General features: G+C 41.7%; 1 protein-coding gene across 2 annotated transcripts in view; it reads right to left on the bottom strand.

Moving 5' to 3' along the window:
* Positions 1–22,622, bottom strand: part of LOC121545695 (lysine-specific demethylase 5B-B) — a 31,085-nt gene extending 8,463 nt beyond the window's left edge. The window contains exons 1-17 of one of the 2 annotated variants that reach the window (XM_041856449.1): positions 22,293–22,622; positions 18,987–19,064; positions 17,516–17,638; positions 16,857–17,027; positions 15,506–15,562; positions 15,022–15,222; positions 14,676–14,775; positions 14,312–14,433; positions 13,929–14,087; positions 6,376–6,495; positions 6,107–6,265; positions 5,745–5,926; positions 5,345–5,507; positions 5,113–5,232; positions 4,751–4,945; positions 4,221–4,402; positions 742–866 (exon numbers count right to left, since the gene is read on the bottom strand). In XM_041856449.1, coding sequence (XP_041712383.1) covers positions 742–866; positions 4,221–4,402; positions 4,751–4,945; positions 5,113–5,232; positions 5,345–5,507; positions 5,745–5,926; positions 6,107–6,265; positions 6,376–6,495; positions 13,929–14,087; positions 14,312–14,433; positions 14,676–14,775; positions 15,022–15,222; positions 15,506–15,562; positions 16,857–17,027; positions 17,516–17,638; positions 18,987–19,064; positions 22,293–22,445 — 2,410 coding nt within the window. In that variant the 5' untranslated portion in view covers positions 22,446–22,622. The remainder of the gene's footprint in view (positions 1–741; positions 867–4,220; positions 4,403–4,750; positions 4,946–5,112; positions 5,233–5,344; positions 5,508–5,744; positions 5,927–6,106; positions 6,266–6,375; positions 6,496–13,928; positions 14,088–14,311; positions 14,434–14,675; positions 14,776–15,021; positions 15,223–15,505; positions 15,563–16,856; positions 17,028–17,515; positions 17,639–18,986; positions 19,065–22,292) is intronic. The other variant, XM_041856450.1, reaches the window with a different exon arrangement.
* Between the last annotated feature and the right edge of the window lie 528 nt (positions 22,623–23,150).

The following is a 23,150-nucleotide window of genomic DNA, read 5'->3' as shown; positions in this document are numbered from 1 at the left end:
TTATGGTATGGGCAGGCATAAGCTACAGACACCGAAGACATTTGCATTTTATCGATGGCAATTTAAATGCACAGAGATAACGTGATGAGATCCTGAGGCCCATTGTTGTGCCATTCATCCACCGCCATCACCTCATGTTTCAGCATGATAATGCACGGCCCCATGTCGCAAGGATCTGTACACAATTCCTGGAAGCTGAAAATGTCCCAGTTATTCCGTGGCCTGCATACTCACCAGACATGTCACCCATTGAACATGTTTGGGGTGCTCTGGATCAACGTGTACAACAGCGTGTTCCAGTTCCCGTCAATATCTAGCAACTTCGCACAGCCATTGAAGAGGAGTGGGACAACATTCCACAGGCCACAATCAACAGCCTGATCAACTCTATGCGAAGGAGAAAATGGTGGTCACACCAGATACTGACTTGTTTTCTGATCCACGCCCCTACCTTTTTTTGTAAGGTATCTGTGACCAACAGATGCATATCTGTATTCCCAGTCATGTGAAATCCATAGATTAGGGCCTAATGAATTTATTTCAATTGACAGATTTCCTTATATGAACTGTAACTCAGTAAAATCTTAGAAATTGTTGCATGTTGTGTTGATATTTTTGTTCAATGTAAATACAGTTTAACTCTAAGGGGTGGTTTTCCAAACCAAGATTAAGGCTTATTTCTGGATTTAAAAGTACTTTTAATGGAGACAAGAATATAGGCAAGCTGAATTTGTCTCTCACTTTTTTTCTTGTCCAGTTTAGCCTCCAGAGTCTCCGTCACGCGGGAGGCCCACTCGTCATAGGACTCAGCTCGCTGCTTCACCACGTTCATCATGGGGTACAGATCATCCAGTGTAAATCTATAACTGCAAGTGAAAAAGGGAATAATATCAGTAGTGGTCAAAGCCAGAGCAGATGAGGCATCTGAGGACACCATGGCCACAGAAATGTCATTAAAGGAGCCAATGTGACTCATTATTCTACGTGTCCAAGATACCCAATTTACAATACATGACCAAAAGTGGACACCTGCAAGCCGAACATCTCATTCCGAAATCATGCACATTAATATGGAGTTGGTCCCCCCTTTGCTGCTATAAGAGCCCTTACTCTTCTGAGAAGGCTTTCCACTAGATGTTGGAAAATTGCTGCAGGGACTTGCTTCCATTCAGCCACAAGAGCATTAGTGAGGTTGGGCACTGACGTTGGGCGATTAGGATCGTAGTCGGCGTACCAATTCATCCCAAAGGTGTTCGATGAGGTTGAGGTCAGGGCTCTGTGCAGGACAGTCAAGTTGTTCCACACCGATCTCGACAAACCACTTCTGTATGGACCTCGCTTTGTGCACAGGGGCATTGTCATGCTGAAACAGGAAAGGGCCTTCCCCAAACTGTTGCCACAAAGTTGGAAGTACAGAATTGTCTAGGATGTCATTGTATGCTATAGCGTTAAGATTTATCTTCACTGGAACTACGGGGCCTGGCCCGAACCATGAAAAACAGCCCCAGACCATTATTCCTCCTTCACCAAACTTTACAGTTGGCACTATGCATTCGGACAGGTATCATTCTCCTGGCATCCGCCAAACCCAGATTCATCCGTCGGACTGCCAGATGGTGAAGCATGATTAATCACTTCAGAGAACGCGTTTCCACTGCGCCAGAGTCCAATGGCGGAGAGCTTTACACCACTCCAGCCTACTCTTGGCATTGCGCATTGTGATCATAGGCTTGTATGCGGCTGCGCGGCCATGGAAACCCATTTCATGTAGCTCCCGATGAACAGTTATTGTGCTGACATTGCTTCCAGAGGCAGTTTGGAACTCTGTAGTGATTGTTGCAACAGAGGACCGACGATTTGTACGTGCTTCAGCACTCGGCGGTCCCGTTCTGTGAGCTTGTGTGGCCTACCACTTCGCGACTGAGCCGTTGTTGCTCCTAGACGTTTCCACTTCACAATAACAGCACTTACAGTTGAACGGAGCAGCTCTAGCAGGGCAGAAATTTCACTAACTGACATGTTGGAAAGGTGGCATCCTATGACGGTGCCACGTTGTAAGTCAAGAGTCTTCAGCAAGGCCATTCTACTGCCAATGTTTGTCTATGGAGATTGCATGGCTGTGTGCCCGATTTTATACACCTGTTAACAACGGGTGTAGCTGAAATAGCCAAATCCACTAATTTGAAGGGGTGTCCACATACTTTTGTATATATACAGTGAGGGAAAAAAGTGTTTGATCCCCTGCTGATTTTGTACGTTTGCCCACTGACAAAGAAATGATCCGTCTATAATTTTAATGGTAGGTTTATTTGAACAGTGAGAGACAGAATAAATAAATAAAATCCTTTTTTTTTTTGCATTTTAATGAGTGAAAAAAGTATTTGACCCCCTCTCAATCAGAAAGATTTCTGGCTCCCAGGTGTCTTTTTATACAGGTAACGAGCTGAGATTAGGAGCACACTCTTAAAGGGAGTGCTCCTAATCTCAGTTTGTTACCTGTATAAAAGACACCTGTCCACAGAAGCAACCAATCAATCAGATTCCAAACTCTCCACCATGGCCAAGACCAAAGAGCTCTCCAAGGATGTCAGGGACAAGATTGTAGACCTACACAAGGCTGGAATGGGCTACAAGACCATAGCCAAGCAGCTTGGTGAGAATGTGACAACAGTTGGTGCGATTATTCGCAAATGGAAGAAACACAAAATAACTGTCAATCTCCCTCGGCCTGGGGCTCCATGCAAGATCTCACCTCGTGGAGTTGCAATGATCATGAGAATGGTGAGGAATCAGCCCAGAACTACACGGGAGGATCTTGTCAATGATTTCAAGGCAGCTGGGACCATAGTCACCAAGAAAACAATTGGTAACACACTACGCCGTGAAGGACTGAAATCCTGCAGCGCCCGCAAGGTCCCCCTGCTCAAGAAAGCACATATACAGGGCCGTCTGAAGTTTGCCAATGAACATCTGAATGATTCAGAGGAGAACTGGGTGAAAGTGTTGTGGTCAGATGAGACCAAAATGGAGCTCTTTGGCATCAACTCAACTCGCCGTGTTTGGAGGAGGAGGAATGCTGCCTATGACCCCAAGAACACCATCCCCACCGTCAAACATGGAGGTGGAAACATGCTTTGGGGGTGTTTTTCTGCTAAGGGGACAGGACAACTTCACCGCATCAAAGGGACGATGGACGGGGCCATGTACCGTCAAATCTTGGGTGAGAACCTCCTTCCCTCAGCCAGGGCACTGAAAATGGGTCGTGGATGGGTATTCTAGCATGACAATGACCCAAAACACACGGCCAAGGCAACAAAGGAGTGGCTCAAGAAGAAGCACATTATCGTCCTGGAGTGGCCTAGCCAGTCTCCAGACCTTAATCCCATGGAAAATCTGTGGAGGGAGCTGAAGGTTCGAGTTGCAAAACGTCAGCCTCGAAATCTTAATGACTTGGAGAAGATCTGCAAACAGGAGTGGAACAAAATCCCTCCTGAGATGTGTGCAAACCTGGTGGCCAACTACAAGAAACGTCTGACCTCTGTGATCGCCAACAAGGGTTTGCCACCAAGTACTAAGTCATGTTTTGCAAAGGGGTCAAATACTTATTTCCCTCATTAAAATGCAAATCAATTTTTAACATTTTTTACATGCGTTTTTCTGGATTTTGTTGTTGTTATTCTGTCAAATCACTGTTCAAATTTACATTTTAGTCGTTTAGCAGACGCTCTTATCCAGAGTGACTTACAGTTAGTGAGTGCATACATTTATTTTAATTTTTCCATACTGGCCCCCCGTGGGAATCGAACCCACAACCCTGGCGTTGCAAACGCCATGCTCTACCAACTGAGCTACATCCCTGCCGGCCATACCCTCCCCTACCCTGGATGACGCTAGGCCAATTGTGCGCCGCCCCATGGGTCTCCCGGTCGCGGCCGGCTACCACAGAGCCTGGATTCAAACCAGGATCTCTAGTGGCACAGCTAGCACTGCGTCTTTGTCAGTGGGCAAACGTACAAAATCAGCAGGGGATCAAATACTTTTTTCCTCCTCACTGTATATAGTGTATTTCTATTTGAACATTCCACAACATTGTGCCCTGTTGAATGCGCCCCGGGACTCACTTCAGCGTGAAAAAGGGGACAAATCTGTGGAGAAAGCCAAACTGGTGTGCTGTGGATAGATTAGATGCGTCGGAGGACAGGACATGAGACATGACTCACTTCAGTGTGTAGTTGGTGAGGGGGCAGGAGCAGAGGTCCTGGATGTGGTGGAGACAGACCAGCTGGCCGGGGCTGCAGGGGCAGGTGATGGCAGACAGGTAACAGGTGGTCCTACACTTGGCACACTGCCGCTCATCGTCCTGCAGGAGATCGTATTCCGCCTGCTCGCAATGCAACACCCCCTTGGGGAGAAAGACACAAACACAACCATGTTATAAATGAAGACCCGAGAGATGGGGAACCAGACAGCTGTTCTCCTTAATTGGAGTGAACAATGTCTCATTAGTGTTTGATAAGCCTCTAAAAATACATCAAAATGGTCTGTTTAGGTCTCGTTGCTCTGCCTATCAAAATACTATATTGTGATGTATTGTGACCTGAAAAATACAGAAATATAAAGCTATGATATAATATTCCTCTAAGAATCTCTTATTTTTTGGGAGAAAAAAAAAAGTTTGATTAACTGACTTGAAAAGCGAAAAGGAAATGTATTTTGATTTATAATTCTGTCTGTTGTAGGGGCACCTTACCATCTTGCGGACTTTATCTCGTAGGTCCTGTTCCTCTCTGATCATGTCCTTCATATCCTTCTGGACAGCCGACGCCAGGACCACATCCAAACTGTTGGCCTTGGAAGCCATCTTGCAGATCATCTCGTCATGGGAGAAAACACAGTACCGATGCAGCAGTCTGTAGTGGTCAACGCACTGTCGGCCTAATGCCATCTGAGATTAACCAAAGAGAGACTATATTAGTAAACAGTCCACTTCACATAAACTAACCCTTGCAATATAATATCAATGAAGAGCTTATGTAAAGGAAGAGAACATTCTTATCTCTATTCACCTCCATAAAACAATGAAAGGGTGCTTGAAGCCAATGAGTATCTTACCCAGTCCACAGTGCAGAAGTTGACAGCCTCAGCAAAGTTGAAGCCCTGGTTGAAACCACTGTGATAGGCTCTGGGGAAAGTGATGACAAACTCACCAGCACACTGATTTGTTCTGTAAATCTGGTGACACAGAAAATATTGATTTCTGATTAATTTCTCTGTTACTGAAATGATATACTATTCTATGGAAATACATGGGTGTAAGTCTAGTTACATTGAGAGAGACACTTACCGGGACCCCATAGGACATGAGGGTGTTGGGGTTCATGATGGTGACCAGCTGGTGGAGGAGATCAGGCTGAATCTGAAACAGCTCTGGAGCCAGCTTCTTCATCACAGCCTCAAGCTGTTCTGCAGCAAAGCCAGGTGCTCCATACCATGTCTTCGGCTCCCCCCTTTCAAAAACAAAAAACAAACACAGAGCTTGATTCGGGAACATCATGCAAATAAGGTATTCAAGGTGATATGAATAATTTGAAAATATTGTCCTGACTCCATACAGAAAATGTGGAAAACTAAAAATCACTGACCATAAGCAAAATGGCACTTTGTGTTATGATTGTATATTACCATGTTACAATTAACTTAATTTCAACATCCCTAAATAAAGAGTGGTTGGCCAACATCAGTACCAGTGCAGATAGTTGATTGAGTAGCTCCAGTGGTCCTCGATGTGCCAGCAGAAGGAGGAGAAGCACATGCCTACATAAAGCCAAGGTAGAGTCATCCCACAGATGTCTGCTGTGACATGAGTCAACACTGACGGGTCCATCATCGCCATGTTGTTCAGGTTCCAGCCACACTTCAGGTACTTCTGCAAGAAATCATGAGAAAGAGTTTAGCCATTTTTTAAATATATTTATATTCTGATTCAATGGTACATTGGCAAGACATGAAATTGAAAGAAACGTTTGCCATTATATCATGAGTCTACTACTGTGTGATATACTGTATTGGTTTGGTTACCCATTCATTTCAATACACAGCTGCCTACCTCATCCTTTTCTGAAACCTTAAATCTTCCATTCCTGATGGGGAATCCGCTCCCAAACTCCTTGGAGGCTATATCTGCTCCGTACTCCACTGTGACGTCCTCTTCGATGGCGCTCACCAAGCGCCAGAACTCTTTTTCCACCAACTCTGTGGGAACCATCTGAAACAAACAATAAAATGTTAAAAATTCCATTTCATGACAGTTGTGAATCAATTATAACAGGTCAAAATTGTAAGACCTTCCTTAATGATTAGACATGTTCTACTTACATGAACTGGCATGTTGAAGTAATCAGACTTGAAGGAGTCTGCCATTTCTCCAAAAGCCTGCAAAGAGTAGTCCCTGTATGCCTGCTCAAAGCCAAATGCCTCCTGAGGTTTGCTGCACTCCTGTTCAAAATAAACAAAAAGGGGTAGAAATCACACCTTAATAACAGTTCTCTCTTTTCACAGACAAACGCATAGGTACTCTGAATAGACCATTTAAATTGCTTTTTGAGGAGGAGTGGAAGTGAACCCTGGACCCCAAAGAACTTCCGTTGCGTTTGTAAACAGCTGTTCCGTCGCGGCTGTAAACAGCTAGCTAGCTAACTTTATTTGTTTTCTCAAGGTATTCGCGGGTGGGATGGTCCTTCCGTCCGGGGACAAATCTTAATTAAAGTTGATAGATTTCCCAAAGAAGCATAGCAGCGGGCTGCATTGCCTGCATGGATAGTAATGTTAGCAGCAGGTTAAGTTGATTATTAAGTTAACCATCTATTCTAGGTAACGTCATCTAGCTAGCTCGCTACATATAAATAGGATAGACAGCCATCCATTTATTTTTTATTTTTTTTATGACACAAACGTTAGCTTGATCTGCTAAAAACAACAATGTTAGCTACCTTACAAGTAGCTAAGCTAGCTAGCTAATTAATAATAATATGCCATTTAGCAGACGCTTTTATCCAAAGCGACTTACAGTCATGCGTGCATACATTTTTGTGTATGGGTGGTCCCGGGGATCGAACCCACTACCTTGGCGTTACAAGCGCCGTGCTCTACCAGCTGAGCTACAGAGGTAACAGATAGATTTTCAGTTCCAAAGAGAGAACTATGATAATACAAAAACACAATTGCAACGAAATATATCAAATGCTATATCACTTGAGAATAACAAAGCAAGTCGTAGTCTAATTTTCATGTTTCCTAACCTCAGATACAGAGATCAGTGAAAGCTGCTAAACCCGGTCTGCAAATGAAGGTCCCAAAGGAAGTCCCAAGTCCTGGAGAGACTGAAGGGTATATCTCCAATGGGTTACATGTGTTACTGGTTTACTGTTAGAATTGTTTGTAAGACTGCAAAAATACTGTTAAAAGTATCAATGCATAGACATAGAACATGTACAGCCAACCTTGCTCCTAGATATCTAGCTACTGGGTGTGCACGTTTCTGTTCCAGCCCAGCCCTGACATTCTGCTTATTATTTGTATTAGACACTATTCATTTAACTATTCAATCATCTCTTGTTTTGGAGTAAGATGAATGTCTATACCCACTAACCATTTACATAGACGTTTTTTTTATGATATGAAATAAAGTGTTGATTCTTTGAATGAAGTATAGTGTACTTTTGGGTCATTAAAAATATTCCCTGTTTGTCTGTTTTATTTGGTTGTCACTCACTCTCATTTTGTCTGATGATATTGCACAGATTTGCAGCTGGAGCTGATGTTCTTGATCATTGATTTGGGTGTGACATACGCACAGCAACATCCATTATCCTACCAAAACCATGATCTTGGTTGGGCTAGAACAGTGGTACCCGACCTTTTTTGGTTACTGTACCACCAAGTATATTTTGCTCTGCCCGGAGTACCCTTGAAGTACCCACTCATGTACATTTTACCAGTAAGCCTATGGTCTCATGAGTCTTCTCAAGTACCCCCTGTGGATAGACCAAGTGTCCTAGTACCCCTGGTTGGGAAACACTGGGCTAGAATAACAGTACTTTAGGTATCAGAGCAGGTGACATCACCACACTATGGCTACTAGGGCTTTGTCTCACTTTCTTTCCTTGATTACTTGCATCCTATCTCCTCACCTGTATTTTATCACAATTGTATTGGAGGTGAAGGTACAAGGTCCCTACCTTCTGACCTTCTACTCAAATTGGTTTTGAGAAGGAGGCGATGAGAGGAATCGAGGAAGGATGAATTGAGAAAGAGCGTAGCACTCACCTGTCAACTAGCTCACGTGCTACACACTCATCCCTCAGCTGCAACACTCACTGACCTCCTCCGCATCAACCTCAACAGCCAGCAGAGCAGACTGTGTGAACTGAGTCAATCTAGCACCCACATAATTAATTTTGTGGGTATTTAATTTTCTACATTGGCTCAGATCACACAGTCGGTGGCTGAGTTATACTGTCGGTGGCGTAGGAGGAGGTGAAAAGGGTGTGACTGTAGCAGAGGTGAGCTGCAGGTGAGTTCTAGTAGCAACTGTGATGTGATTCCATCCCCCTGAGACTTGAAGTATTGTCTCCTCCTGTCTACCATTAATGTATCTATATTTTAATACCGTAAGCATCTCAGCTGCGGGAGGATCTTTTTTGTGCCGATTTGCTTCATTCTGCTACACTCACTGTCCTCCTTCTCCAATGGTTGGTATGCTAGCTACAAGTGTCATTTGATTTGGGTTTACGTCCCGGCACCGGGCAGCCATATGGGGATGAAACTCATACATTACATGGCTACTTTGCAGCCCTTGTAAAAGTGACCCTGTAAAAGTGACCCTTCACGGTGGTCACGCTTCAGGATATTTTTTTGCTTGCCTCCACTATCCGTGCTCTACCCTTTTGGTCACAGTGGATGTGAGATTATTTACTGCATGCATGCCCAATGCAGACATATGATGGGATTAGTATTGGCCTCGTGGGTATGTCCAATGCACTTGTACATGTGGCTTGTCATTTCTATACTGAAACAGGATAAGAAAATCCTCACACACTGTTTACATTTTGTTGAGATGCTTTCTCCCTTTTAAATGATACTATTAGAAATAGGAAAAGCACTCACATCTGAGCATTTATGTGTGTGGGAATAATTTGCTAATAGTTTACTGATACTGGCAAGATCAGTGTGTGGGTTTTTCTTTTTCATTAGACAATTAATGAGCCTAACCATGCTGAAGGATACCAGATTTGATTTCTACAACTACTGTACATGCCTTCATTAAATGGATTAGTGCAATCCCTACCCTTGTAATGAAGGTAGACCGTAAGGATGACATGCACATTAGAGAGACATTATTAGCAAATATCACCATCATGAGGGTGTGCAGAAAGTAATATTTTAACGTTCATTTGGTTTAATTTCAAAATACATGTTGCTTGAAATAAAGTTGCAATTTGTGTGCTTCATGTAATGTGTCATCCTGGCCTAATTAATATGCAGTTCAACATTATCACCACAAGATGTCAGCGCTGGCATTTGTATTATAGTCTAGCTTTACTACACGTAAACAAACCACTGGCTAGGTCTCGTAACTTGAGGTCGATAATACATGCCTAGCACAAGCTAGCGGTTCATTTAAACTACATTATGTTTCTTAATTGAGTGGGCAATACACCTGGGTAAAATATAGTTGCGTTTTGGAGGAAGCAGACGAAGAGCTAGGAGACACAGATTAGTGAAGGGGGAAAGAGGTTGATAGTGGGGTAATTGCTGCTAGCTAACTTTTGATGTAAACACTTGTGGCCGTCAATCATTGGACTCGTATGCTAGTTACATTTTGTTTAGTTATATTGTTGGCTGCCGTGAGAGAAATTCATCTATCTAGCTGACTAACAAGGTAAGCGGATCTTTCTCTACCTTCACATCACACTAGCTCTGTGGTTATTTGCTGTGCTAGCCAAATGTAGCCAACACCACCAGAGCAAATGGATAATAAACGTTGTCTGATTTTGTTTAGTGGATCTGGTAGCAACAAGTCAATGTGTATAACTCGTTTGTTCCGTTTTTTGGTTGGATCAAGAAAAACGAACTAGCTAGCAATTATGGCACGCTGCAGCGCCGGGTGTTTACTGGGGAACCTCTTGGTTGCGCGTGCATATATAATGTGTTATTGACATTTGAAAAGGTCTATAGCTAACACTAACACATACAGTGGGAGAACAAGTATTTGAATCACTGCCGATTTTGCAGGTTTTCCTAGTTACAAAGCATGTAGAGGTCTGTAATTTTTTATCATAGGTACACTTCAACTGTGAGAGAGACGGAATCTAAAACAAAAATCCAGAAAATCACATTGTATGATTTTTAAGTAATTAATTTGCATTTTATTGCATGACATAAGTATTTGATACATCAGAAAAGCAGAACTTAATATTTGGTACAGAAACCTTTGTTTGCAATTACAGAGATCATACGTTTCCTGTAGGTCTTGACCAGGTTTGCACACACTGCAGCAGGGATTTTGGCCCACTCCTCCATACAGACCTTCTCCAGATCCTTCAGGTTTTGGGGCTGTCGCTGGGCAATACGGAACTTTCAGCTCCCTCCAAAGATTTTCTATTGGGTTCAGGTCTGGAGACTGGCTAGGCCACTCCAGGACCTTGAGATGTTTCTTACGGAGCCACTCCTTAGTTGCCCTGGCTGTGTGTTTCGGGTCGTTGTCATGCTGGAAGACCCAGCCACGACCCATCTTCAATGCTCTTACTGAGGGAAGGAGGTTGTTGGCCAAGATCTCGCGATACATGGCCCCATCCATCCTCCCCTCGATACCGTGCAGTTGTCCTGTCCCCTTTGCAGAAAAGCATCCCCAAAGAATGATGTTTCCACCTCCATGCTTCACAGTTGGGATGGTGTTCTTGGGGTTGTACTCATCCTTCTTCCTCCAAACACGGCGAGTGGAGTTTAGACCAAAAAGCTCTATTTTTGTCTCATCAGACCACATGACCTTCTCCCATTCCTCCTCTGGATCATCCAGATGGTCATTGGCAAACTTCAGACGGGCCTGGACATGCGCTGGCTTGAGCAGGGGGACCTTGCGTGCGCTGCAGGATTTTAATCCATGACGGCGTAGTGTTTTACTAATGGTTTTCTTTGAGACTGTGGTCTCAGCTCTCTTCAGGTCATTGACCACGAGGTGAGATCTTGCATGGAGCACCAGACCGAAGGTGATTGACCGTCATCTTGAACTTCTTCCATTTTCTAATAATTGCGCCAACAGTTGTTGCCTTCTCACCAAGCTGCTTGCCTATTGTCCTGTAGCCCATCCCAGCCTTGTGCAGGTCTACAATTGTATCCTGATGTCCTTACACAGCTCTCTGGTCTTGGCCGTTGTGGAGAGGTTGGAGTCTGTTTGATTGAGTGTGTGGACAGGTGTCTTTTATACAGGTAACGAGTTCAAACAGGTGCAGTTAATACAGGTAATTAGTGGAGAACAGGAGGGCTTCTTAAAGAAGAACGAACAGGTCTGTGAGAGCCGGAATTCTTACTGGTTGGTAGGTGATCAAATACTTATGTCATGCAATAAAATGCAAATTAATTACTTAAAAATCATACAAATGTGATTTTCTGGATTTTTGTTTTAGATTCCATCTCTCACAGTTGAAGTGTACCTATGATAAAAATTACAGACCTCTACATGCTTTGTAAGTAGGAAAACCTGCAAAATCGGCAGTGTATCAAATACTTGTTCTCCCCACTGTAGGTACTCTGTATAGGTAACACTGTAACAACATAGGTACTCTGTATAAGTAACAGCGCTGAACACATTCATATCTTACACTCACAGGAGCCAGTACAGACTGTCTGTGAAGTGTGAATGTGGGATTTTTTTTATGATATATATTTTTTTAGGGGGTAGATCAGCTTTACTATTGCAGATAGATTGTGGCTTCCATCAATGTAATTGTCTGCATCATTTCCTAGCCCCCATATATATTTTTTGTAAATATATATTTTTTATATATGCAGTACCAGTCAAATGTTTGGACACCTACTCATTCCAGGGTTTTTCTTTATTTTTACTATTTTCTACTTTGTAGAATAATAGTGAAGACATCAAAACTATGAAATAACACATATGGAATCATGTAGTAACCAAAAAAGTGTTAAACAAATCAAAATATATTTTCTATTTCAGATTCTTCAAAGTAGCCACCCTTTGCATTGATGTTAGTTTTGCACACTCTTGGCAATCCTTTATTATTTCCCCCTAACCCTACCACCCCTCCCCTAATTGGAGTAAACTAATGGACAACGTTTAGGCTTCTACTTCCAGCTTATACATACTATATACATTTTATGGAAAGTATATTTTACAAAAGTTATATTTTGTTTGTTTTTAGTCCCATCCTTCAGCTACCCTCAACCCATCCCATAGATCTCTGAAGACCATCCCTATTTGCCATATATTTTTCAACTGTGCTGTGATGTTTCACAAAAAGTTCTGAAACTTCCTATTCTCATTGTTTCTACAGATTGTAAATTAAAGATAAACATTTTTGATAAGAGTATTATTATACTGAACAAAAATATAAAACGCAACAATTTCATTTATTTTACTGAGTTAAAGTTCATGAGGAAATCAGTCAATTCATTAGGCGCTAATCTATGGATTTCACATGACTGGGAATACAGATATGCATCTGTTGGTCACAGATGGGCCTCAGGATCTCGTCACGGTATTTTTGTGCATTAAAATTGCCATCGATAAAATGCAATTGTGTCCGTTGTCCGTAGCTTATGCCTGCCCATACCATAACCCCACCACCACCATGGGGCACTCTGTTCACAACAGCAAACCGCTCGCCCACACAACACCATACACGTGGTCTGCGGTTGTGAGGCCGGTTGGATGTACTGCCAAATTCTCTAAAACAACGTTGAAGGCAGCTTATGGTAGAGAAATGAACTTTCAATTCTCTGGCAACAGCTCTGGTGGACATTCCTACAGTCAGCATGCCAATTGAGACATCTGTGGCATTGCGTTGTGACAAAACTGCACATTTTAGAGCGCCCTTTATTGTCCCCAGCACAAGGTACACCTTTGTAATGATCATGCTGTTTAATCAGCTTCTTGATATGCCACACCTGTCAGGTGGATGGATTATCTTAACAAAGGATAACATGCTCACTAACAGGGATGTAAACAAATTTGTACAAAGAAAATTGAGAGAAATAAGCTTTTTGTGCGTTTGGAACATTTCTGGGATCTTTTATTTTAGCTCATGAAACATGGGAGCAACACTTTACATGTTGCGTTTATATTTTTTTCAGTGTATATTATTGATCAATTAACTATGACTTTTCAAATCACCCAGCAGTGCTATTTGCAGAGTTACCTCCAGGTAAATGTTGCAATTCTTCAGCCATTCCTGAAACTGCGACCAAAAACAAGCTACATATGTACAGTACCAAAACAAATGATCTAATGATTCGGTCTCTTCGCAGCAGAATCTGCAGCGCTGGGATGGTTGTATCCCCCATATACTGTATAACATTCTATTGGTTGCAAGAATTTTGTATGAAAATGTAAATTGATAAAGAATCCGGTGTCGTTTTGTGTATCATTTCATAAACCATGTGCCGTGGAATCAGTACATCAAAAATCTCTTCCCAACTATTTTGCAATCTATATGGCACAGCTGTCATTTTTTGGGGTCCTTAAATGAAACTGGTATTCTTTTTTATTTATCACAATTTTCTTTAAGCAATTTTGGTCTTTAATGCAGGGCTAACAGACAAGTTCCTTACTTTCTCCCACTTCCACTTGCCTCTTCCATTTGAATGTGGTTATTGGTGTGATGAAGTGAATAGACATCACTACTCACTTGAGCCAGGCACTTGGGGCACCTCCAGTCTCCTTTGGGGACATCGTGTAGAGGGGGTATGAGACAGAAGGTGTGGTAACTGGCGTCACAGCCATCACACAGCAGAAGACGATCCTCGTCTCTTCCGCTACCACACACCAGACACATATACAGGTCCACCTACAGAACAGAGGAGGGAAGAAAGGGCTTTGTTCCAGCTGTTCTTCACTCCTGTTATTATACAACTAATGAATAACCAAAGGGACTACAACTCAACTTTTGTTCACATAATCACATTTGTTCAAACGTCCTATTTGCTGCACAAAAATACATTATACTGTTGATAATCCATTTAAGAGTATTCTCTCTCATCCAAAGAATGGATCAAATAAAGCCACACTTACTACACTCACTGCAGGAGGTGGTGCATCAAGACTTGGTTTTTTCTTATATCGAGACTTGTTTTTGTCTGCCTCGCTCACCGGCTCAATGGGTTCTTGTTTCACTAGAATGGGAATTTCTTTTTCTGCAAAGAAAAATGACATATGATGAGCATAATAAGGAACATCAGATGATTTAACTCATGAATTACCCATGGTGTATCTTATACCCTAGCCTGAATATCGTACATGACCTTCCAATATTCACACTTAAAATGCATGACCCAATATATGGATTGAGTAGTATACAAGTGTATGGATATTGGCACCGATCACAAATATTGTGTTAACTCTACTGTGGTTAAAGTAAAGCCTTGTTGGTACTGACCTGGCTCGGGCTTGGCAACAAAAGAGCCCATCCTCCTCCTCAGATTTGGTCTGTTGTTCTCACAGGGTTCAGTTCCTGGTTCTGTCTTCACACAACCTGACTGTGGGTGGAGAAATAGAGTTCTAGTTAACTATTGTAACTGCCACTAATGATGTTACAAAGTTTATATGCAATAGAGAGAAATGTGTCAATGCATTCATGAATAATTAAGATAACACCCATAAGTCTTTAGGTAAATTACATTCAAATTGGCCTTCTTATGCAACTCCTCCATTTTGTGACTTAAGGATTTGGAGGGGATAGAGTAAAGTAGATGGTTACAAGGTAGTTGTGCAATCTGAATTACTGGTTTTAAGAGGAGTTCTTCTGACAAGTGTGTGAGGCTCTGTTCGACAAGGGCATCCACCTCAGCTCTCATCCGCTTTGCTCTGCAGGCGCTGTTGAAGCAGGACTCGGTTGGCTCAACAAATTGCTGCCTCTCAGCCAGGTCAGGGGGTTTACACTCCTTGTCACTCGTGTCAACTGGCAGGGTTGGCTTCTGGACAAGCTACAGGCATATACATTGTAATATTAAACAATACATACAGTTAATCCATTACAAATGTAGAATAAACGTACAACCAATAACAAATCAAAAGACATGGCACACATCTATGGCAGCAAGGACACCCAGACTATGATAGCGGTGCACAGACAAAGCACTATGAGACCATTTAAAACAAAGAATGGTTGTATTGCAGTCTAACATTTCTGTGTAACCAAAATCTCCAGACTATGCCATAGACGTGCTATCTGTTAATTCTTAGATAATAACCATGAGGCAGACATACCTTGTCAAGTTCAGGAGCAGACACTAAACGCATCAGCTTGGACGCAAGCTCTGGTGCCTAAAACAAGAGAGCTTGCAACATTAACAACAACAAAGACCCAATCTACGTTCACTCTGTACGCTTTCTCTACAGTGTTCAATAAATGTATTCAATATTGAAAATTATCCTCACTAGACATTAGACAAACATACTTCCAGCATAACAGCAGTAAAACTATGGTTGATCAGTGCTCAACTTGCCTACAGATGAGCCAACCAAGCACTTAACACAGCATTAGCTGATGCATAAAGCTGAGTGCAATGTGAATAGACACAGACAGATTAATCATGAGTGTTAGGCAGGGGTTGGAACCAAATCGAAAACCAGAAAATAATGACATTTTTCGAGGAACAGAACCAGAACTGAGAACGAAAGGGATCTATACTGTTCCGGAACAGAACCTTTATTTGTAAAAGCATGGGAACCAGTTAATAACGTTCTGGGCCTTTTTTTTTTGTCCCACAAAAAACGCAATGCGCTTATGCAAGGCCCTCACTGTCACTCAAACTTATTCCAGTGTCTTCCTGCCTGCCAGCTGAAAACCTTTGCCCGTGTGTGTGTTTATAGGCTACCTTCCCCTCCCCCTCCCTCTGAAGCATGCATAGTCTACTGTAGCTACTGGCGTTACAGACGTGATTCAGAAATGATCAATGCTAGTTATGGATACTATAGTCTTCATGTTACACAATGGATTTATTAAGTACAAAAAGGTAAGACATATTTTTTATATGGTACCGCTCTGCACACACAAGCTTGTTAGCTTGTTATCTAGCTCTGGTCTAGCTCTCGAAACCTCTAGGCAGCATTATGTGTAATGTAATGGAATCGATAGTCATGATCAAGGGCTAGCTCTGGTCCAACGTTAGTTTAGCCAACTCTCTGAAGTTCAAAGACATTCAAAGTTCCTTCATAGAAGCCGCTCCTCCGTAGATATAATTCTGTGGGCCAAATTCAGATGGGCCTAATGCATGTCATAACAACAAGATGGCCAGCGCATCATGCCCAGCGCTCTCCTCACCTGCAAAATTTCAGTTGCATGTCGCACCCTACACTACACTTGTCTCTCCAATGCATAGCTTGCCCGCTCCATAGAAAGCTGCTCTATCCATTGGTCAACTAATTTAATGTCGAGTGAAATGTAAAAAAGGAACAGAAAGGAATGGTATAAACCGTTACTTTTTGGGGATTTTAATCGGTTCAGAACTTTATTTTTCTGGTCGGAACAGTGGAATGGAACGTAAAAAAAATAATGGATGTGTTCATAACGAAACAATTGGAAAATAATTGGTGTTGGGGCATCTGTCCAACTTACCAGGAAGTTGGCTCCGCTCTGGAAGAGGTTGTAGGGGTAGAGGAGTCTCTCATAGTGTGACCGTAAGTGAGAGCCAACAGCCTTGCCAGGAGCAAAGCCCATCTTAAGCGCAATCGCTGTCCAACGTCTATCGCGACACACAATATCAAATCCACCCTCATCTGCAACATTCTGAAATAAAATGTGTCAAAGTTAGGTAGAGTCATTGGATTCTGTTCAATGCTATTTAAGATGGAATAAATGTATAGTAGTTTGAAACAATGCTAAACACTAGTGATGGGGAAACAAAGCTTCTTGAAGCGTTGATGCTTTCCAGCCAATTGTGTCGAAAATAGTTTCATTACGCGAGGCTTTGATCAACACAGTGTACACTAGTGGCACCTGCTGGTCAAAAGAATTTAGAGCAACCAAATTATTATATATAACGTCCCACACGCCATAGCGCATGCGCAGGGTAGCCTTTTTGTCTTCTACCGAAACTAATGCAAAGCCAATCAGGTGGTTGTTTGACAAAACAAAGCTTTGGACGTCATTGATCACATGATTCTGATAAAATGATACAGGCATCGGCACACTGCTTCGAAGTAAACTGCTTAGTGATTTTGACACATGCCTCGGAGCTCCAGTATCAAATCTAACATCACTACTAAACACCCAACCTTGTTGAGTTGATACAGGTCCAATATCTTCCTTTCCACATGAGGAATCTTCAGAGAACACCCCTGCAACTCCCAGAACTTTGCAATCTGGTCCAAGAAATTAAGCTTGACTCTGGTCTGTGCCTAGGAAAGGGAAACAAGGGTGATATATTTGTCACTGTAGGGATTTACATTTAGAGAATCATGGAGGTGATAAGTCTCCTGACTCAGATATGTGATGCAATAAAAAAAAATATTTGTGCACTGAAAATACTATTTTTCTGCTGACCGGCCCCTGCGCAAACAACCTTTGACTTTCCTTTCACCAAAGCTTCTGAAGGGGGTGATTAATAATGGTAGGCAGTAGGCACAATAGAAAAGCTTCAGTGCTACGTCAACTAGACAATTGCATTGACAGGGACCCTGACCAATCAGTTTAATTTCCCCTTATAGGCCGGGGTGTCAAAGGGGTGCATATGGTTCATATCTTCAAGGGTATTGTACATTAAACTAAAATCTAGGCTACACATCATGCAAAGTGACTTCCTTACCAATGTTCCCTCTAACCTGCGCGAGTGTGCGGGCCCGCAGCTCCCTGGGACTGCTGCGCAGAAGAAATATCAGCCCGCACAGAGAAGCACGAGATAGAACTTTACAAGTTTTCCCCCTTAGTTAACACTATCAATGTTTCCCTTTACTGTAGGAATTGTGATTGAATCAACGCAATATTAGCCACTTTCAATGCAACATACCAAAATAAAACAAACTGAGCAAGACTTAGTATGCAAAACTAACTATGCAAGAGATTTTGTTGTAAGCAGAACGCATCGGAGTAGGATTCTATTGCATTGACATGCAAGACTCAGCCAGTACTCTACAAAGACCGGTGCGGCATAACCAATCAGAGCTGCAGTAGGCCTATATGCAAATAAACCATTGCCATATATGGATCTGTGCCATTCACTTTGAACTGGACTGTGTTTACAGCATGAGGGGTCATGAGTAGATGCGCTTGTTTTGAAAGCAAAGCGAGAGCTGCACGTAGCCACCTGTGCACATTTGTTCATTTCCTTTGCTAGTTAGTGAGTTATTAGCCCAGTTATAGATAATCTGTAGTCAGCAATGGGGGAGTGATTGCTTCCTACAAGAACACAAAACGTGTACATTTCTAGACATCTTTGAAAAGCGAGTCAGGTAAAGAGCTTTTTTTTCCTTCAAAAGTCTCATGGAATTTAGGCCTATATTGAACACCACACGTTGGCTGCTACTGTAGGCTGAATGATAGAACAGCTATTTCCATGGTAAAATGTTATGTGATGATCAAATAGCCACAGTAGCCTACTTGACCACTGTCTGAAACTGTAACTTAAAGCAGGTACAGCCTCAGCGTTCACAGTAAACACGCCCTGGAAATTTTCACAACAAGTTTGCGCTCAGCAGACCTGAAATTTGCTCAGTGCTGAAAACATTTTGAGGGAACATTGCTTCTTACCTCCAGTTCATTTAGCCTCTGTATCCGAGGAGTGAAGTGCAGTCTGTCAACATCACATGCAAATGGAGGCTGCCAGTCCTACGAGGATACAACAAAATGTCATTATTAATATTTGACTTAAATATTACACATAATAAATAGGCCTATTGCACAGCTTAAGAAATTATGCAAAGTGTACCACAGAACACCCAGCAGTATGGGGACATCTTACAATAAACCAGTCATTGCCCTATATGGGACACCTGTCAGTAACAGATGTTTAGCCTACAACTCTGTAAGTCTGTCTATGGGTCTACCGTGGTCAGTGAGTTACATCAAAATCAACAAAAACACTTTACATTGGCCAGACCCAACTCATTTTGCTTTATGTAGGATAGATGGAGTCTTTCTTTGAAAGGAGGTATTGAAGACATGTATAATGAATTTAATTTCACATAAATAGGTCAAGGTACTGTTCTCTCAATACAATTTGCTAGTTATTTTACGGTTACAACATGAGCATTGTAGAGCACACAGCACGACTTATTCCTCATCTTAAACCCACTAACCTAACTAACAACACCTAAAGACCAACAAAATGGCCAGATGGAACTCAACAGCCAAGAAACGGTCGGGCCTACTGAGTGAACATTCCATTGCACCAGGATATTTCCATCCATCTATGCAATTACTTAGCACTAATTTTAGACTAATGGATAGTTATACCTAATACTTATCTTTTTTTTACCTGCACTGTTGGCGCATAAGAATTTCACTGTACCCTGCGATTACATCTGTGACCCTGTGCATGTGACTAATAAACTATCTAATACTATATACATTATATGATTGATGCCTATTATTAATTTATGGATTCCATCTTTTTGGGTTCGGGGGCCCTTTTTATTTCAGTTTCCAAAAAGGTCACAGTTAAAAATATGTTGAGAAAAATATAAGTTTAGGCTACACCAAACTGGAGACTAATAAATACAGGTGATCCTTAGTTGTGGGAAGTTAGTTAGAAGTTTGTCTGAATGACATCAAAAACAACATTCATAGTAGCTAAACAACCAACATCAACCGTCTCTGTAAAGTTACAACTCTTTGTCATTACCAGTGACTAGGGTTGCAAAAACTTTCAATAAATTCCCTGGTTTTCACAAAATCCTGGTTGGAAATATTCCCGAAATCTGTAGGGAATAAGCAGGAAATTCCCAGTCCTCCAACCAGGATTTCTGGAAACCCTGGGAATTTATTGAAAGTTCACTGAATTTTGCAACCCTACCAGTGACTATGGTCAGACAATGTCAAAAGTTTGCCTATTATTTTTGATCTACCAAGCTAATCAATTAAAGACAAGAGTTCCCAGAAGATACCGACCCTACTGTTACGCTTGTTTACACGGAGCTGCACTGGGGTTAAATTAAGACACTGTGGAGACAGCGTGAGATATGGGTCGGAAAACATACCTCAATGCAGGAATGGGATATGCCACTGTACTCCAAATTGTACCTTTATCCACACTGATACATCGAGAATATTGAAATACTGATCGTTTTCCCAGAAAACTGCCATTTTCGTCCTCATGGCACGCTAGCTAGCAGTAGCCACTATAGCCATTCTGGAATGGCAATGTCAGCCAATCAACTCCTTTGTTGTTCAACTCCATGTGCCATTCCATAATGGCTGTTATACAACGGGTGGTTCTAATCCTGAATGCTGATTGGTTAAAAGCGCATTCCTGCCGGTGTCTATTCCACAAGTTACCACCGGCTAAATCTATGACGTTAAAATGCCCTGACTGCGCAATCCACTGTCTCATCAGCCCAGCCAGGCAAATTATAAACTTGATCTCCACTATAAAAAGCATCTAGACATTCTCTCACATTTCTTTTAGACTGACATTTAGTTTTCAACAGCGGAGATTTGTATAAACCTTGCTGTCTGTCTCTCCAACATTTGCAACATTGTTTCAATATTCAAATTCGATCTCCAGCAGTCCCATAGTAATGAACGTGTAGGGGTCGGGACAAGACAGACAGGCAGCGTTTCTCAGCCAGTCTAAATCATTAATCAGCTGGCATCATTTTTATGGATATATACAAAGAAATGTCAATTGAAAAAAGGTAAAACGAAATGAAGTGCAGCTAGTTTGCAGTCTTTACAGCTTCAGTGTTTGAAGTGATTGTGTTACTGTAGCTGTGTTGTTGGCTAGCTCCTGTGAACAACAGTGTCCTGACGAGAGAGCACATTTTCTATGCCAGGCAAAATCGCGCCTCATTAGCTCATTGTTATGTATGTTCCAAAATAAATGTAACTAGAAAACAGCTTAAACAAATGCAGCTACTGTTGTTATTCTTTTTTAAGTTTGACGTGACTAAGTTAGCCGTAGTTGGCTAGCTAGCAAGCATGGGATAAGAACGTTGCCAGCCAGTATGGCATGGAACATTTAAAAGGAATGACTGGGTCGTGTCCATAGATACAGAACAAAAGTATTTCAATCTTCTCAATGGAGCAGTGTGGTTACAGGTACAATTTGGAGTACAGTGGCATATTCCATCCCTGGATTGAGGTAGGTTTTCTGACCCATATTTCACGCTGGCTCCACAGTGTCTTAATGTAGATTGCGTTCAGACCCCAGTGCAGCTCAGTGTAAACAAGCATAACGGTAGTGTCGGTATCTTCTGCCAAAGACAAATGGTGTATGCGTGTGTATTGTTTTCTCGCCTGATAACAAAACTAGCCAATTTAGCAAGCGCTACGCTAATCAATTCCCACCTGTCAGTCTCCACGTAAATTCAATTGACATAGCTAGTTTTTTGGTTTATTGAATGCTGTTTGTTTTAAGTAACTAGCTAGCTAATTAACTTGTATTTTTACACTAAACTGACAGACTTCACTGTCGGTCATTGCACTTGCTAATTTGACATCTGTCGTTAACGAAACGATAATCTCACGACTTGTTCAAATCAGCTAACGTTAGCTAGCTAGTTAAATTAACTAGCAGCCGGTTTCAGTGATGATTGAAGCACAAAGATAACATTGTCTAAGCAGGTTACGTTAGCAAGTTATTTTCACTAACGTTGCCTGTAGCTACACAATGCCACTCATTCAGTTGGTTAGGTAGCTAACGTTAGCTATTAAAACTAGTTAGATGATGTAGCTAGTTAACTATAAACATTTTAATGATACAAAAGAATCAGCAAATCCTTCATCCGCCATGTTGAAAAGGTCCCTTTAACCCCCCGTTTGTAGTTGATGTCAGTCTTGTTGTTAAAATGGTTTTAAAGAATCTGTTAAACCATTCAGCAGCTCGACCACACTTACCCGAGGCGGGCGGACCTTGCAAATACCCGTTTTTTCAGCAATTGGACGTATCTTATTTATATAAGCAAAAGGATCGGCAAATTCCTCCCAGCTTGGTTCGAAGACTGGGCACTCCTGAGGCGGCTTGAACTCGTCCGGCCGAGGCTGGGTCATGGTCGTGGTCCAATCTTAGAGCTCAGACAACACAGGTAGCCTGGTCACAACAGTGTGTCACCTTATCTTATGGTCTGTCCGGAGGTCTATCCTTCTAATTTTCCAATGTCAGGTTCTCTTGAAGTCAATCCGGATCAACAATACGAGGCAGCTTAGTCAAACACACATACACACACAGTGAAACGAATGTTCTAAGGCAGTGACTACGTCCGCCTAAGAAAGTAGATACTATATAATTTTTCTAAAACCTCTTATGTTTGCAAACTCATTCTCTGACCTTAGACATCAATCCTACTACATGTTAGACATTTTAAATCAATATAAATTAAAGGCTTTTATTACATGGATTGTGATTATTGTCGATTACACTAACATATATTTCTAAAATGATTCGTAAATATTTTCCAATATTTCAATTATTGTTAATCACATACATACATTAATATATAAATATACAAATACCCGTTTGTTTTGACACACCATTGTCGTGTTGAATTTAGTCTAATTTACACAGAATTATGTTGTTGGTAAAGATGTAGTATAAACTACGCATACATTACTACTTTCTTTCGTCAGACCCTAATTAAAACAAATTTAAAACTAAATCGTAATGAAACATATATAGGCTATTTATAGAGGCCTATTATTAAGTCACAAGATTGAATGCACCCCACTGATGTGCTCAGTGATGTAGCCCACAGTGCA

Source organism: Coregonus clupeaformis, chromosome 30 (genome assembly GCF_020615455.1).
Source record: "Coregonus clupeaformis isolate EN_2021a chromosome 30, ASM2061545v1, whole genome shotgun sequence".
In the NCBI taxonomy this organism is placed as follows: Eukaryota; Metazoa; Chordata; class Actinopteri; order Salmoniformes; family Salmonidae; genus Coregonus; species Coregonus clupeaformis.
The sequence above is the reverse complement of the archived record's forward strand: the minus strand, read 5'-3'. Positions and strand labels throughout refer to the sequence as shown.